The sequence below is a fragment of the Nerophis ophidion genome, linkage group LG08 (assembly GCF_033978795.1).
Source record: "Nerophis ophidion isolate RoL-2023_Sa linkage group LG08, RoL_Noph_v1.0, whole genome shotgun sequence".
NCBI classification, from domain to species: Eukaryota; Metazoa; Chordata; class Actinopteri; order Syngnathiformes; family Syngnathidae; genus Nerophis; species Nerophis ophidion.
Genome location: NC_084618.1, coordinates 1742429 through 1760191, shown reverse-complemented (window position 1 = coordinate 1760191; position 17763 = coordinate 1742429). Strand labels below are relative to the sequence as shown.

General features: G+C 44.5%; 2 protein-coding genes across 3 annotated transcripts in view; one reads left to right on the top strand and one right to left on the bottom strand.

The window, feature by feature from the left end:
• LOC133557183 (CDP-diacylglycerol--glycerol-3-phosphate 3-phosphatidyltransferase, mitochondrial) overlaps nucleotides 1-4592 on the bottom strand; it is a 60320-nt gene extending 55728 nt beyond the window's left edge. For both annotated transcript variants that reach the window (XR_009807718.1, XM_061907450.1), the window contains exon 1: nucleotides 4438-4592. Coding sequence is in view for 1 of the 2 variants with exons in the window: in XM_061907450.1 (XP_061763434.1) it covers nucleotides 4438-4541 (104 nt within the window). In the remaining variant the exon portion in view is untranslated. The remainder of the gene's footprint in view (nucleotides 1-4437) is intronic.
• Nucleotides 4593-11392: 6800 nt separating this feature from the next.
• Nucleotides 11393-16592, top strand: LOC133557182 (suppressor of cytokine signaling 3-like). The gene is made up of 3 exons (XM_061907448.1): nucleotides 11393-11635; nucleotides 14743-15050; nucleotides 15128-16592. The coding sequence occupies exons 2-3, from the start codon at nucleotides 14907-14909 to the stop codon at nucleotides 15641-15643; spliced, it is 660 nt and encodes a 219-aa protein (XP_061763432.1). The 5' UTR covers nucleotides 11393-11635; nucleotides 14743-14906; the 3' UTR covers nucleotides 15644-16592.
• Nucleotides 16593-17763: the final 1171 nt, after the last annotated feature.

Sequence of the window (17763 nt, the reverse complement as noted above, 5' to 3'; positions counted from 1 at the left end):
TGGTGGACACCAGCGGTGAGGGATGCCGTCAAGCTGAAGAAGGAGTCCTATCGGGTCCTTTTGGCTCATAGGACTCCGGAGGCAGCGGACAGGTACCGACGGGCCAAGCGGTGTGCAGCTTCAGCGGTCGCGGAGGCAAAAACTCGGACATGGGAGGAGTTCGGGGAAGCCATGGAAAACGACTTCCGGACGGCTTCGAAGCGATTCTGGACCACCGTCCGCCGCCCCAGGAAGGGGAAGCAGTGCACCATCAACACCGTCTATGGTGCGGATGGTGTTCTGCTGACCTCAACTGCGGATGTTGTGGACAGGTGGAAGGAATACTTCAAAGACCTCCTCAATCCCACCAACACGTCTTCCTATGAGGAAGCAGTTCCTGGGGTATCTGTGGTGGACTCTCCTATTTCTGGGGCTGAGGTCACTGAGGTAGTTAAAAAGCTCCTCGGTGGCAAGGCCCCAGGGGTGGATGAGGCCCGCCCGGAGTTCCTTAAGGCTCTGGATGCTGTGGGGCTGTCTTGGTTGACAAGACTCTGCAGCATCGCGTGGACATCGGGGGCGGTACCTCTGGATTGGCAGACCGGGGTGGTGGTTCCTCTCTTTAAGAAAGGGAACCGGATGGTGTGTTCCAACTATCGTGGGATCACACTCCTCAGCCTTCCCGGTAAGGTTTATTCAGGTGTACTGGAGAGGAGGCTACGCCGGACAGTCGAACCTCGGATTCAGGAGGAACAGTGTGGTTTTCGTCCTGGTTGTGGAACTGAGGACCAGCTCTATACTCTGGGCAGGGTTCTTGAGGGTGCATGGGAGTTTGCCCAACCAGTCTACATGTGCTTTGTGGACTTGGAGAAGGCATTCGACCGTGTCCCTCAGGAAGTCCTGTGGGGAGTGCTCAGAGAGTATGGGGTATCGGACTGTCTGATTGTGGCGGTCCACTCCCTGTATGATCAGTGTCAGAGCTTGGTCCGCATTGCCGGCAGTAAGTCGAACACTTTTCCAGTGAGGGTTGGACTCCACCAAGGCTGTCCTTTGTCACCCATTCTGTTCATAACTTTTATGGACAGAATTTCTAGGCGCAGTCAAGGCGTTGAGGGGTTCCGGTTTGGTGGCCGCGGGATTAGGTCTCTGCTTTTTGCAGATGATGTAGTCCTGATGGCTTCATCTGACCGGGATCTTCAGCTCTCACTGGATCGGTTTGCAGCCGAGTGTGAAGCGACCGGGATGAGAATCAGCACCTCCCAGTTCGAGTCCATGGTTCTTGCCCGGAAAAGGGTGGAATGCCATCTCCGGGTTGGGGAGGAGACCCTGCCCCAAGTGGAGGAGTTCAAGTACCTAGGAGTCTTGTTCACGAGGGAGGGAAGAGTGGAGTTTGAGATCGACAGGCGGATCGGTGCGGCGTCTTCAGTAATGCGGACGTTGTACCGATCCGTTGTGGTGAAGAAGGAGCTGAGCCGGAAGGCAAAGCTCTCAATTTACCGGTTGATCTACGTTCCCATCCTCACCTATGGTCATGAGCTTTGGGTCATGACCGAAAGGATAAGATCACGGGTACAAGCGGCCCAAATGAGTTTGGGTCTCTCCCTTAGAGATAGGGTGAGAAGCTCTGCCATCCGGGAGGAACTCAAAGTAAAGCCGCTGCTCCTTCACATCGAGAGGTGCCAGATGAGGTGGTTCGGGCATTTGGTCAGGATGCCACCCGAACGCCTCCCTAGGGAGGTGTTTAGGGCACGTCCAGCCGGTAGGAGGCCACAGGGAAGACCCAGGACACGTTGGGAAGACTATGTCTCCCGGCTGGCCTGGGAACGCCTCGGGATCCCCCGGGAAGAGCTACACGAAGTGGCTGGGGAGAGGGAAGTCTGGGTTTCCCTGCTTAGGCTGTTGCCCCCGCGACCCGACCTCGGATAAGCGGAAGAAGATGGATGGATGGTCATGTGACCACCTGGCTCTGTTTGATTGGTCCAACGTCACCAGTGACTGCATGTGATTGGTGAAACGCAGGCATGCGTAGATTCTACTTTGAAGCTCTGTCATAACCAAAACAAACATTAATAGATCGATAAAAAAATAAATAAATAAATGATAAATGGGTTGTACTTGTATAGCGCTTTTCTACCTTCAAGGTACTCAAAGCGCTTTGACACTACTTCCACATTTACCCATTCACACACACATTCACACACTGATGGAGGGAGCTGCCATGCAAGGCGCCAACCAGCACCCATCAGGAGCAAGGGTGAAGTGTCTTGCTCAGGACACAACGGACGTGACGAGGTTGGTTCTAGGTGGGATTTGAACCAGTGACCCTCGGTTTGCGCACGGCCACTCTCCCACTGCGCCACGCCGTCCCTAAAAAGTAGCGAGTAGCGAGCTTAATGTAGATAAATGGAACGGAGTAAAAGTAGCGTTTCTTCTCTATAAATATACTCAAGTAAAAGTAAAAGTATGTTGCATAAAAACTACTCGTAAAAGTACAATTTATCCCAAAAGTTACTCAAGTAAATGTAACGGAGTAAATGTAGCGAGTTACTACCCACCTCTGCATGATAACAGTTTAAAAAAGTCACATACCAAGTTACATGACTCTGGGGTAAAAATTTGCAAAACTAGCGCAAAAAGATAGCATGCTAATTTTAGCATGCTAGCAAGCTAACTGGGGAAGTTGAGGAAAATAAGTATATTCAGCAAAGAAAGTTAGCACTTTAATGTTAGCATGCTAACATTTTACAAGTTTCAAAACTAGCGCAAAAAGTTAGCACGATAGTTTTAATATGCTAACGATAGCATGCTACCAGTTAGCATGTGTGACATACAAAGCTATTTGACTGTAAGGTGTATGGTGGTGTCACGCCAAATTTCTTCCCCCTATAAAAAAAACCTTCCCCCCCATTTACTTCCGGGGTCATGATTAATACAGAAGTTTTGTTAACGCTATATTATAAAAATATAACGCTATATTATAAAAATATAACGCTATATTATAAAAATACAGACGTTTTGTTAACGCTATATTATAAAAAAATTTAAAAAAAACAATTTACAAACACAAGCTATGGGATGATGTAAGAGGAAACGTGACCCCGGAAGTAAATGCGTCATCCCATAGCTTGTGTTCGTAAATTGTTTTTTTAATTGTTATAATATAGCGTTAACAAAACGTCTGTACTTTTATAATATAGCGTTATATTTTTATAATATAGCGTTAACAAAATGTCTGTATTAATCATGACCCCGGAAGTAAATGCGGGGGTCTAATTACATTTAAATGTGTCTGCTGTCAGACTGGGCGGGGCTAACAATGAAACAACCAATCCCGTTTTAGAATATAACCATCAGCCCAGAGCCTGAAAACCGATGATTGCCGAGGACAGGCGGAACTTCACGAACATTTCTAATGTAAAGTAAAATGTACCGATGATTGCCGAGGACCGGCGGAACTTCACGAACATATCTAATGTAAAGTAAAATGTACCGATGATTGCCGAGGACAGGCGGAACTTCACGAACATATCTAATGTAAAGTAAAATGTACCGATGATTGCAGAGGACAGGCGGAACTTCACGAACATATCTAATGTAAAGTAAAATGTACCGATGATTGCCGAGGACAGGCGGAACTTCACGAACATATCTAATGTAAAGTAAAATGTACCGATGATTGCCGAGGACAGGCGGAACTTCACGAACATATCTAATGTAAAGTAAAATGTACCGATGATTGCCGAGGACAGGCGGAACTTCACGAACATATCTAATGTAAAGTAAAATGTACCGATGATTGCCGAGGACCGGCGGAACTTCACGAACATTTCTAATGTAAAGTAAAATGTACCGATGATTGCCGAGGACCGGCGGAACTGCACGAACATTTCTAATGCAAGGTAAAATGTACCGATGATTGCCGAGGACAGGCGGAACTTCACGAACATTTCTAGTGTAAAGTAAAATGTACCGATGATTGCCGAGGACCGGCGGAACTTCACGAACATTTCTAATGCAAGGTAAAATGTACCGATGATTGCCGAGGACAGGCGGAACTTCACGAACATTTCTAGTGTAAAGTAAAATGTACCGATGATTGCCGAGGACAGGCGGAACTGCACGAACATTTCTAATGTAAAGTAAAATGTACCGATGATTGCCGAGGACAGGCGGAACTTCACGAACATTCCTAATGCAAGGTAATCACGTGACATGTGGCAACTGCTTCATTTCCGGAAACGTAATTTCTTTAGCTTTACCCTTTTACTTATTTTTTTTCTTCAAAGTTGTAATGTTAAAGCCCCAACAAAGGTGACGTCCCAGCGAGCTCGGCGGCTAAATGCGTCTTTGAAAGCGCCGCCAAACGTGCTAGTAAAACAATGTGGGCTCCCTCGACCACATGTCCACTTTCCAGGCTACAACGTCGTCAGTTCGGTGTCTTCTTGGAAGCGCGTGTCTTACCCGCCTCCTTTGTCCCCGGCGCGGAAGAGCCGCTCTGCTATCCGCGTGAAAAGCCCAGCCAGAGCCGGGGAGTACAGCCTCCTCCACGACATGGAGGCCGCCATTGTTGCGGCTGTGTCCTTTTGAACAAACTTTATTGACACGTGGAGGAGAAGACACACACACACATAAAAACACACGCACACACACACACACGTAGAAACACGCACACACAGACAAAGTGTGAGTGGAAACTCATTCTGCAGTCTTCCAGTGAGTACAACTTCTCAATATTTGAGTAAAATTTGATATATATGTACATATACATACATATAAACATATATATATATTTATATATATATATATATATATATATGTATGTATGTATGTATATATATATGTATGTATATATATATATGTATGTATATATATATATATATATATATATATATATATATATGTATGTATATATATATATATATATATATATATATACATACACCTCGGACTACGTTAAGGTAACGTGTGGAGTTCCCCAGGGTTCGGTCCTTGGCCCTGCACTCTTCAGCATCTACATGCTGCCGCTAGGTGACATCATACGCAAATACGGTATTAGCTTTCACTGTTATGCTGATGACACCCAACTCTACATGCCCCTAAAGCTGACCAACACGCCGGATTGTAGTCAGCTGGAGGCGTGTCTTAATGAAATTAAACAATGGATGTCCGCTAACTTTTTGCAACTCAACGCCAAAAAAACGGAAATGCTGATTATCGGTCCTGCTAGACACCGAACTCTATTTAATAATACAACTCTAACATTTGACAACCAAACAATTAAACAAGGCGACACGGTAAAGAATCTGGGTATTATCTTCCACCCAACTCTCTCCTTTGAGTCACACATTAAAAGCGTTACTAAAACGGCCTTCTTTCATCTCCGTAACATCGCTAAAATTCGCTCCATTCTGTCCACTAAAGACGCTGAGATCATTATCCATGCGTTTGTTACGTCTCGCCTCGACTACTGTAACGTATTATTTTGGGGTCTCCCCATGTCTAGCATTAAAAGATTACAGTTGGTACAAAATGTGGCTGCTAGACTTTTGACAAGGACAAGAAAGTTTGATCACATTACGCCTGTACTGTATATACCTTTATATACATATATACATACATATATACCTATACTGTATATACCTTTATATACATATATACATACATATATACCTATACTGTATATACCTTTATATACATATATACATACATATATACCTATACTGTATATACCTTATATACATATATACATACATATATACCTGTACTGGCTCACCTGCACTGGCTTCCTGTGCACTTAAGATGTGACTTTAAGGTTTTACTACTTACGTATAAAATACTACACGGTCTAGCTCCATCCTATCTTGCCGATTGTATTGTACCATATGTCCCGGCAAGAAATCTGCCTTCAAAGGACTCCGGCTTATTAGTGATTCCCAAAGCCCAAAAAAAGTCTGCGGGCTATAGAGCGTTTTCCGTTCGGGCTCCAGTACTCTGGAATGCCCTCCCGGTAACAGTTCGAGATGCCACCTCAGTAGAAGCATTTAAGTCTCACCTTAAAACTCATTTGTATACTCTAGCCTTTAAATAGACCTCCTTTTTAGACCAGTTGATCTGCCGTTTCTTTTCTTTTTCTTCTATGTCCCACTCTCCCGTGTGGAGGGGGTCCGGTCCGATCCGGTGGCCATGTACTGCTCGCCTGTGTATCGACTGGGGACATCTCTGCGCTGCTGGTCCGCCTACGCTTGGGATGGTTTCCTGCTGGCTCCGCTGTGAACGGAACTCTCGCTGCTGTGTCTTGGATCCTCTTTGGACTGGACTCTCGCGACTGTGTTGGATCCATTGTGGATTGAACTTTCACAGTATCATGTTAGACCCGCTCGACATCCATTGCTTTCCTCCTCTCTAAGGTTCTCATAGTCATCATTGTCACCGATGTCCCACTGGGTGTGAGTTTTCCTTGCCCTTATGTGGGCCTACCGAGGATGTTGTAGTGGTTTGTGCAGCTTTTTGAGACACTAGTGATTTAGGGCTATATAAGTAAACATTGATTGATTGATTGATATATATATATGTATGTATATATGTATGTATATATATGTATGTATATATATATGTATGTGTATATATATATGTATGTATATATATGTATATATATATATATGTACATATATGTATATATATATATATATATATATATATATATATATATATGTATGTATGTATATAAAATCCCTCAACAAGCGCAGTGAAATCATTTCAACATGCCGCCACAGACGGAAACACCTCCTAGGTAACACATGAGCCAATCACCACACCCTACACCTGCCTGTACCCACCCACTCTGTGCCCTATATAAACCATTGTATGTGAATGCTTCCATTAAAATCTCCTGATGATTGAGGGAACCCCTCATGAAACACTTCTGTAGAGATGAAGTAGTCTTGGGATTTTTCCCACACATACATATTGCGCTCTACCACGGTATCGAGCACTATTCTCTGGATAATCCATCCATCCATTCATCCATTTTCTACCGCTTATTCCCTTTCGGGGTCACGGGGGGCGCTGGCGCCTATCTCAGCTACAATCGGGCGGAAGGCGGGGTACACCCTGGACAAGTCGCCACCTCATCACAGGGCCAACACAGATAGACAGACAACATTCACACACTAGGGACCATTTAGTGTTGCCAATCAACCTATCCCCAGGTGCATGTCTTTGGAAGTGGGAGGAAGCCGGAGTACCTGGAGGGAACCCACGCATTCACGGGGAGAACATGCAAACTCCACACAGAAAGATCCCGAGCCTGGATTTGAACCCAGGACTGCAGGAACTTCGTATTGTGAGGCAGACGCACTAACCCCTCTGCCACCGTGAAGCCCAATCAAGACATATATATATATATATATATATATATATATATATATATATATATATATATATATATATATATATATATATATATATATATATATATGGATATGTATGTATGTATGTATGTATGTATGTATGTGTGTGTGTGTGTGTATATTAAGTCTTGAGTCTCTACATCAACCTCAAATCTACCTGTTGAGTATGTTGTTGTTTTATTTGTTATATGCCTTTTTGTCAACAAAAACGTTTTTTAAAAGGCAACCACACAAAAAAATGTAATGACTACCACAAAATATTTTAAAGTGGAATATTTGAAGTTCTCTATATCAACTGAGTATGTTGTTGTTTATTTTTTTTGTTTTACGCCTTTTTCTTTTTCCAAGAAAACTTTTTTTTAATATGGCAATCACACAAAAAATGTAATGATATCCACAAAACTGTTTAAGTGGAATATTTGATGTGAAGTAATTGGAGCCTTGAATAGGTCAGTAATTTCATAACATTTGATTCATTATTATTTTTTGTGCAATGACGGCTTTTAAAGACAAAAATCAGTCTGCCTGGCTGCTTAGTGTTGGAGTCAACCTTGCAACTTTTTTCCTGTTACATTTCACCTGTTTGCTCTGTTGGTCCACTTTTTGTTGTTTGTCTTCCTTTTTATTTAAAAGTATTTTCAGAATGTGCCGCGGGCCGTTAAAAAATATCTTCGGGCGCCCCTGCCTTGGAAAATATGTACTTTTATCCAATATACATCTGCACCTTCCATATATCCATATACAAATATACACTTGTTTAAAAAGAATGCATGTTTGTGTTATCAAATGTGTGATCACTAGTCATGCAATAAAAATGTGTTCGTACAAGCTGTGTGCGCGTGTGTACTGTTTTACTTGTTTTATTACTAGTCGGGCTGTTAATTGTAGATAAGCAGACACGTGTAACCTTTCCATTAACGACAACAAGGTGCTTTTTTTATTATTTTTTTTAAATTAAAATATTTGAAAAAAAAATACACATTGCATTGCAATGCATCGGTCAGAATTACTCAATTTAAAACCCAGCAAAATAGAAAAAGATGCTGACAATTCCAATTATATAATTATTATAAAGACATTACAACATAAAATGCCAAAAAAGCACATTCTGGATTAATAATGACTATTTTTTTACACTATACCTGAAATATTATATAGAGAAAAGTGTCCTGAGTGTGAGTTATAATTTGATATATCCTGAATTTATTGATTTCTTATTGTCATCTGCAATTTGAATTGAAATAAAAATGTGTAAATTGGTTAATTAATGTTGAAAAAAACAGTGCTGAAATATTCCCTTTATGTGTCAAATGATTCAAAATATGTAAAATCTTTGATGTATGAGCATCGCTCTATCCTGAATTTATTTATTTATAATTACAAGCAATTTTTTTAATTGAATTATATTTATATAGCGCTTTTTCTCTAGTGACTCAAAGCGCTTTACATAGTGAAACCCAATATCTAAGTTCCATTTAAAGCAGTGTGGGTGGCACTGGGAGCAGGTGGGTAAAGTGTCTTGCCCAAGGACACAACGGCAGTGACTAAGATGGCGGAAGCGGGAATCGAACCTGCAACCCTCAAGTTGCTGGCACGGCCACTCTACCAACCGAGCTATGCCGCCCCAATTTAAATGTAATGGAAGTTAAAGATGCTCACATAAATAGAAATAAAAATATGTATTTGTGTAAATTGCTTTGAATAACGTTACTATATTCCCAATTGAAAAAAAATTAATGCAAAATCATTGATATTTGATGTATGAATTTATTGATTTGTTATTATCAGCGATTTGAATGTCATGAAAGTTAAATATACACACAAATAATATGTATTTGTGTAAATTGGTTAAATAATGTTATTATATTTTACCATTGAAAAACAGTGCTGAAATATTCCCTTTTAATGTGTAAAATGTTTCAAATATGTAACATATTTGATGTCGGAGCATGTATTTATTTGTTTTTATCAGCAATTTTAAATGTAATGGAACTTAAAGATGCTCACATAAAAAAGAATATGTATTTGTGTAAATTGGTTAAATAACGTTACTATATTCAGCATTGAAAAAACATAATGTCCTGAAATATTCCCTTTTAATATGTAAAATGTTTCAAATATGTAAAATCTTTGATTTATTCATTTGTTATTATCAGCAATTTGAATGTAATGGAAATGAAATATGCACACAAAAAAAATGTATTTGTGTAAATTGGTTCGGGCATCTAGTCACCCGAATGCCTCCCTCGGGAGGTGTTTAGGACACGTACGACCATTAGGAGGCCACGGGGAAGACCCAGGACACGTTGGGAAGATCATGTCTCCCGGCTGGCCTGGGAACGCCTCGGGATCCTCTAGGAGGAGCTGGACCAAGTGACTTGGGAGAGGGAAGTCTGGGCTTCCCTGCTTAGGCTGCTGCCCCCGCGGCCCGACCTTGGATAACTGGAAGAAGATGGATGGATGGTTAAAGGCCTACTGAAAGCCACTACTAGCGACCATGCAGTCTGATAGTTTATATATCAATGATGAAATATTAACATTGCAACACATGACAATACGGCCGCTTTACTTTACTAAATTGCAATTTTAAATTTCGCGCGAAGTATCCTGTTGAAAACGTTGCGTATGATGACACGTATGATGACACGTATGATGACGGTTGTAGCGGACATGTTCTTCCAGCACCGCTCACGGCTAAAAGTCGTGTCTTTTCATCGCATAATTCCACAGTATTCTGGACATCTGTGTTGCTGAATCTTTTACAATTTGTTCAATTAATAATGGAGACGTCAAAGAAGAAAGATGTAGGTGGGAAGCGATGTATTGCAGCTGCCTTTAGCAACACAAACACAGCCGGTGTTTCCTTGTTTACATTCCCGAAGGTGAAGCTTTAGTATGGAACAGAGAGGTCAAGCGAACATGGTCCCCGACCACATGTCAACCGGCAGGTTTCGGTGAGAAAATTGTGGTAATAAGTCGGCTCTTACCGGAGACATGAGCGAAGAATGTGTCATTCTTCCTGCAGCTGTCAAAGACGCAGCTGCGACTTTCTTGGCTACTCCATGGCTTCACTCAGAGACACTGGCGGTCACCACACCCCTCCGACTTCCAGGTATGACTATATAATCTCACTAAAACACTAGTAACACAATAAGCCGATAAGGGATTTTACAGAATTATCCTAGTAAATGTGTCTAATCTGAATCCCTCCCACTGGCCTCGCCTTTTTTTTTTCTAGTCCTTCACTCTCACTATCCTCATCCACGAATCTTTCATCCTCACTCAAATTAATGGGGAAATTGTCGCTTTTCTCGGCCCGAATCGCTCTTGCTGCTGGTGGCCATGATTGTAAACAATGTTCAGATGTGAGGAGCTCCACAACCCGTGACGTCACGCACACATCGTCTGCTACTTCCGCTACAGGCAAGGCTTTTTTATTAGCGACCAAAAGTTTTGAACTTTATGGTGGATGTTCTCTACTAAATCCTTTCAGCAAAAATATGGCAATATGGGGAAATGATGAAGTATGACACATAGAATGGAGCTGCTATCCCCGTTTAAATAAGAACATCTCATTTCAGTATCGGCCTTTAAATAATGTCGCTATATTCACCATTGACAAAACATCATGTCCTGAAATGTTTCACACAGGTAAAGTCTTTGATGTGTGAATGTATTGACTTGTTAGTATCAGCAATTTGAACGTAATGAAAGCCAAATATGCGCTCATAAAATCCGAAAAAAGTATGTCAACCAGGTAGAGTGTCACCGTTTTAAAAACGATGAAAATGCTTCTTTTCTTTTCTTTTTTTTAAATGCGACGCGCGGTAAATGTGCAAAATCTTCGAGCATTACCAGGAAGTGGGCCTGCAGCGGTCACGTGACCATTTATTGGCAATCTGCCCGCGCACGCGTGCCCGTGCGCCAGCCTGTGCGCGCGCGCCGTGCGCGTTTACTGGAAGGACTGAAGGGGGCGGGGCCTTACGATCGGCTTTACTCACTGGAAACAACCTCCGGTAACCTTCCGCCACACACAGACAGACGACACGGTCTGGGCCACCTCTCACCGCCGCCGAGCTCCCCTCGGCCCCAGGAAGACGACCTTAGACTTTTCTTGAGGAGGAATATTTCGCCAAAGGGGGATTTTAATGCCTGAGCTAATAATACTCCATCCAGCACTACTCTCGGGTAGTTTGCCGAGCGTGTCTCTTGGCGACGAGCTGCGGCACGGGGCTGTGTCAATCCGCAAGGTAAGTTGACGGCGTACCCCCTCCGAGCAAAGTAGACCGCGTTAAATATGTCGCTATTGTTTAAACGCTCGCTTTCAGTTCAGTTCAATTCCCCTTTATTTCCAACATGTGTCGACGGTCCACGACTGTAACGTCTGTCTCCTACGCCGTTACACATGCGTGCGATACAATGTAATGCATCACCCAATTCCAGTTGTTTCATTACAGCAGTGTTTTTCAACCACTGTGCCGCGGCACACATACCTGCCAGACCTCCCGGATTTTCCGGGAGAATCCCTAAATTCAGCGCCTCTCCCGGGACAAATTTTCTCCCGAAATTCGACAGCCTGTTTTCACGTCCGCTTTCCCGCAATATAAACAGCGTGTCTGCGCAATGGCGTTATAACTGTAGAAAGGTCGAGGGCGAATTTTTGGTTTCTTATGTGGGTTCATTGTTAGGCAGTTTCATTAACGTCCTCCCAGCGCGGTAACAACACACAACAACAGCAGTCACGTTTTCGTCTATCGTGACACTCATAAACAGGACAATACTGCAATCTAGTGTACGTTTTGGGCCATGCTAGGGAGAGATGGAAGATTCCAGACTCTAGTGCATTTGATGAAAGCAATTTTGTGCGTGCCACACAGCAATGTATCATCTAAGAGGCTGTTCAGCATGCTTAGAAAAATAGTGACAGAGAATAGAACAAGGATGGACAATTCAACTCTTAACTCAACAATGAGTAGATGAGTGTTATGTGTGTGTATATGTGTAAATAAATGAACACTGAAGTTCAAGTATTTCTCTCTCTCTCTCTCTCTCTCTCTCTCTCTCTCTCTCTCTCTATATATATATATATATATATATATATATATATATATGTATACATATATATATATATATATATATATATATATATATATGTATACATATATATATATATATATGTATACATATGTATATATATATATATATATATATATATATATATATATACACTTCACTTTCAGTGAATTCTAGCTATATATGTATACATATATATATATATATATATATGTGTGTGTGTGTGTGTGTGTGTGTGTGTGTGTGTGTGTGTGTGTGTGTGTGTGTGTGGGAAAAATCACAAGACTACTTCATCCCTACAGAACTGTTGAGATGACTTGGAACCCTCTCATGAAACACTTCTGTAGAGATGAAGTAGTCTTGTGGTTTTTCCCACACACACACATATATATATATATATATATATATATATATATATATATATATATATAAGATTCGTGGATGAGGAAAGTTAGAGTGAAGCACTAATAAAAATAAAAGGGCGACGGCTCCAGGCGATGGCAGTGGGAGCGATTCAGATGTAATTAGACACATTTACTAGGATAATTCTGGAAAATCCCTTATCTGCTTATTGCGTTAATAGTGTTTTCGTGAGATTATAAAGTCATACCTGAAAGCCGGTTGTCTGCGGTGACCGCCAGTGTCTCTGAGAGAAGCGCCAATGGAGGAGCCAAGGTTACAGCTGCCTTTTTGACAGCTGCAGGAGGAGGTCGCATAATCTGCTCAAGTCTCCGATTAAGAGCCGACTTAATATCACAATTTTCCCATCCAAAAACTTGCTGGTTGACGTAGAGAAAACATGTTCGCTTGACCGCTCTGTGTTAAAGCTTCACAACAAACAAACACCGGCTGTGTTTCAGTGCTAAAGGCAGCTGCAATCCACCGCTTTCCACCAACAGCATTCTTCTTTGACGTCTCCATTATTAATTGAACAAATTGCAAAAGATTCAGCAACACAGATGTCCAAATTACTGTGTAATTATGCGATGAAAAGAGACGACTATTAGCCGTGTGTGGTGCTGGGCTGAAATGTCCCCTCCAACCAAAAACGTCACAAGCACGCGCCATCATTCCGTGACGTTTTCAACAGGAAACTCCGCAGGAAATTTAAAATTGCAATTTAGTAAACTAAAGCGGCCGTATTGTCATGTGTTGCAATGTTAATATTTCATCATTGATATATAAACTATCAGACTGTGTGGTCGCTAGTAGTGGCTTTCAGTAGGACTTTAATCATACTCCTTCTCACACCATAGCAATGTTGCCCCATTTCCTTGTTGTCTACAACAGAACAGTGAATAAATAAATAACATACCATATTAAGCATACACATATTAAATACATAAATCATATTTCTCTCAATAAAAAAAAGGGGTTCAAGATGTAGCTTTAGCTTTGTAGCTTAGCACGTATTTCCCAACGTTTGCTTGTTTTGTGGCTTCACGGTGGCAGAGGGGTTAGTGCGTCTGCCTCACAATACCAAGGTCCTGCAGTCCTGGGTTCAAATCCAGGCTCGGGATCTTTCTGTGTGGAGTTTGCATGTTCTCCCCGTGAATGCGTGGGTTCCCTCCGGGTACTCCGGCTTCCTCCCACCTCCAAAGACATGCACCTGGGGATAGGCCCCTCCCCCCTCCAAAGACATGCACCTGGGGATAGGCCCCTCCCACCTCCAAAGACATGCATCTGGGGATAGGCCCCTCCCACCTCCAAAGACATGCACCTGGGGATAGGTTGATTGGCGACACTAAATGGTCCCTAGTGTGTGAATGTTGTCTATCTGTGTTGGCCCTGCGATGAGGTGGCGACTTGTCCAGGGTGTACCCCGCCTCCCACCCGATTGTAGCTGAGATAGGCGCCAGCGCCCCCCGCGACCCCGAAAGGGAATATGCGGTAGAAAATTGATGGATGGATGCTTGTTTAGCCGCCATTACGGTGTGTCTTTTTACGTCTTACCCCCCAAGCCCTTCCTCCAGGCTCAACGCGGGTGTAACCGGAGAAAGGGGTCGCCGTCCAGGCTAGTCGGGCGCTCTGTCTGTGTCACCCTGTTTTCCCGATCCCCCCCCCCCTCCCTATTGCGGTGTAGAGCCGATCGATGACAATTGAAAGCAATCAGGATCCGGTTGCCACGTCTAATTTAAGCCGCGGCCGGCTGCCCCCATTCATGCATTTGTCACCAGTAGCCGCAAAGTGCCGTTTGGGTGTAAAAGGAGCCTCCATTGATGGCGTCAGGGATGTGTGCTCATGAATGGCATCCCCTCTCCCCTCCCCCCTTCCCTCTGTGCAGCTGTGTCTAGGTGCCCTCTCCCAGCCCCTCTCTGGATGCATCGGACTCCCCTGCCCCCGGGCCCTGGCCCCGGTGTGTGACCCCACCGGCCTCCCCCTGCTCGCCCTGCCTTCCCTCGCCGTCCTGCGGCTTCCTGCCACTCCAGGAGGCAGAGGCGGCGGGCGATGGCACCGGCGCAGCGGCGGACCGCCGCGGGCGCCCCCCCCCGCGCCATGAGCGGCGCCGGCTCCTCGGAGGGTAGGGTTCAGCGGGCCGACGTCACCCCGCATCACTTCAAGCCCTTCAGCTCGCACGCGCACTACCAGCAGGTCAGTCTACTTTTCAAAAACCGAATGTTTCGGGGTTAGAACCTCCCCCCAAATTGAGAACCGTTGACCTGTTGCAGGTGATGCGCGCGCTGGGTAAGCTCCAGGAGAGTGGCTTCTACTGGGGCGCCGTGGGGGGGCGGGAAGCCAGCTCCCTGCTCCGCTCGGAGCCCCCCGGGACCTTCCTGATCCGAGACTCCTCGGACCACCACCACTTCTTCACGCTCTCCGTCCAGACGGCCCGCGGGACCAAGAACCTGCGCATCCACAGCGAGGTGGGCGGCTTCTACCTGCAGCCCGACTCCCAGTGCACCCAGGCGCCCCCCCAGTTCGACTGCGTGCTCAAGCTGGTGGCACACTACATGGGGAAGGGGCCCGAGGGCGGCGAGCTGAAAGGCCGCTGCGTTTACCTCATCCACACCGGCGGGGAGCGCATCCCCCTGGAGTTGCTGCGGCCCCTCTTCAACTCCCTGTCGTCCCTGCAGCACATGTGCAGGAGGACCCTGAACAATCAAGGCCTGGGGGGGTCGGAGCGGGTCCAGCAGCTCCCGCACACGCTCAGAGACTTCCTGGAGGAGTACGACGCCCCCATATGACCGGCAGGACGCGGACCAAGGATCTTCCGGACCTGGACCGGTCAGTGTTTTTTTTGGGGAAGGGTCACGTGACCCTCGGTCACCAAGCTTGCCTGCCAGACCGAGATATGGGTCAAGGGTCAACTCTCCCTTAGACGCAGAGCAGAGCCTCGTAGAAGACGAAACTCCCCGCTTAGGGGGCCCGAGGGGCGTTTTTTGGCCCCCCCCCCGCCACCGCCTCTGACTTCGACACGGGACCAAACCAAACCCAACGAAAATTCCCTCGCGGAAGCGACGATAATTAGGGGAGGGGCCTGAGGAGCGGGAAGTGGAATCAGGAAAAAGGACATTAGCGGCGCTTCTAGGGAATAACGGTCAGGGGTGCGCGCAGATGAGTCTTAAAGGCCGACTGAAATGAGATGTTCTTATTTAAACGGGGATAGCAGCTCCATTCTATGAGTCATACTTCATCATTTCACCATATTGACATATTTTTGCTGAAAGGATTTAGTAGAGAACATCCACGATAAAGTTCGCAACTTTTGGTCGCTAATAAAAAAGCCTTGCCTGTACCGGAAGTAGCAGGCAATGTGCGCGTGATGTCACGGGTTGTGGAGCTCCTCACTTCTGAACATTGTTTATAATGTGAGCCTCCAGCAGCGAGAGCTATTCGGACCGAGAAAGCGACAATTTCCCCATTAATTTGAACGAGGATGAAAGATTCGTGGATGAGGAAAGTTAGAGTGAGGCACTGCGGCGTAGTGGGTAAAGCGGCCATGCCAGAAACCTGAGGGTTGCAGGTTCGCTTCCCACCTATGGACATCAAAGTCGCTGCCGTTGTGTCCTTGGGCAGGACACTTCACCTTTGCCCCCGGTGCCGCTCACACTGGTGAATGAATGATGAATAAATAATAGGATGTGGTCGGAGGGGCCGTAGGTGCAAACTGGCAGCCACGCTTCTGTCAGTCTACCCCAGTGTGAGCGTTTCAGATATAATTAGACACATTTACTAGGATAATTCTGGAAAATCCCTTATTTGCTTATTGTTTTAATAGTGTTTTAGTGAGATTAGATGAGTAAAGTCACACCTGAAAGTCGGATGGCTGCGGTGAACGCCAGTGTCTCAGAGAGAAGCCGATGAGGAGCCAAGGTCACAGCTGCTTTTTTGACAGCTACAGGAGAAGGTCCCATAATCCACTGAAGTCTCCGGTAAGAGCCGACAATTTTCCCATCCAAAAACTTGCTAGTTGACGTAGAGAAACATGTTATCTTGACCGCTCTGTGTTAAAGCTTCACAACAAAAACAAAGAAACACCGGCTGTGTCTCGGTGCTAAAGGCAGCTGCAATCCACCGCTTTCCACCAACAGCATTCTTCTTTGACGTCTCCATTATTATTTGAACAAATTGCAAAAGATTCAGCAACACAGATGTCCAAATTACTGTGTAATTATGCGATGAAAAAAGACGACTTTCAGCCGTGTGTGGTGCTGGGCTAATATGTCCCCTCCAACCAATAACGTCACAAACCCGTGTCATCTTTCCGCGACGTTTTCAACAAGAAACTCCACGGGAAATTTAGAATTGTAATTTGGTAAATTAAACCGGCCTTTTTGGCATGTGTTGCAATGTTAATATTTCATCATTGATATATAAACTATCAGACTGCCTGGTCTACTGAAATGAGATGTTCTTATTTCAACGGGGATAGCAGCTCCATTCTATGTGTCATACTTCATCATTTCGCCATATTTTTGCTGAAAGGATTTAGTAGAGAACATCCACGATAAAGTTTGCAACTTTTGGTCGCTAATAAAAAAGCCTTGCCTGTACCAGAAGTAGCAGACGATGTGCGCGTGACGTCACGGGTTGTGGAGCTCCTCACATCTGAACATTGTTTACAATCATGGCCACCAGCAGCGAGAGCGATTCGGAACGAGAAAGCGACGATTTCCTCATTAATTTGAGCGAGGATGAAAGATTCATGGATAAGGAAAGTGACAGTGAAGGACTAGAAAAAAAGACGAGATCAGTGGGAATGATTCAGATATTAGACACATTTACTAGGATAATTCTGGAAAATCCCTTATCTGCCTATATTGTGTTACTAGTGTTTTAGTGAGATTATATGGTCGTACCTGTA

What these genes read in the sequence shown, in the direction of transcription:
- LOC133557182 (XM_061907448.1), top strand. Translation starts at nt 14,907, where the DNA reads ATGGCACCGGCGCAGCGGCGGACCGCCGCGGGCGCCCCCCCCCGCGCC. An exon ending in CGCACGCGCACTACCAGCAG is followed by an intron (nt 15,051 to 15,127) that starts GTCAGTCTACTT and finishes GACCTGTTGCAG; the next exon opens with GTGATGCGCGCGCTGGGTAA.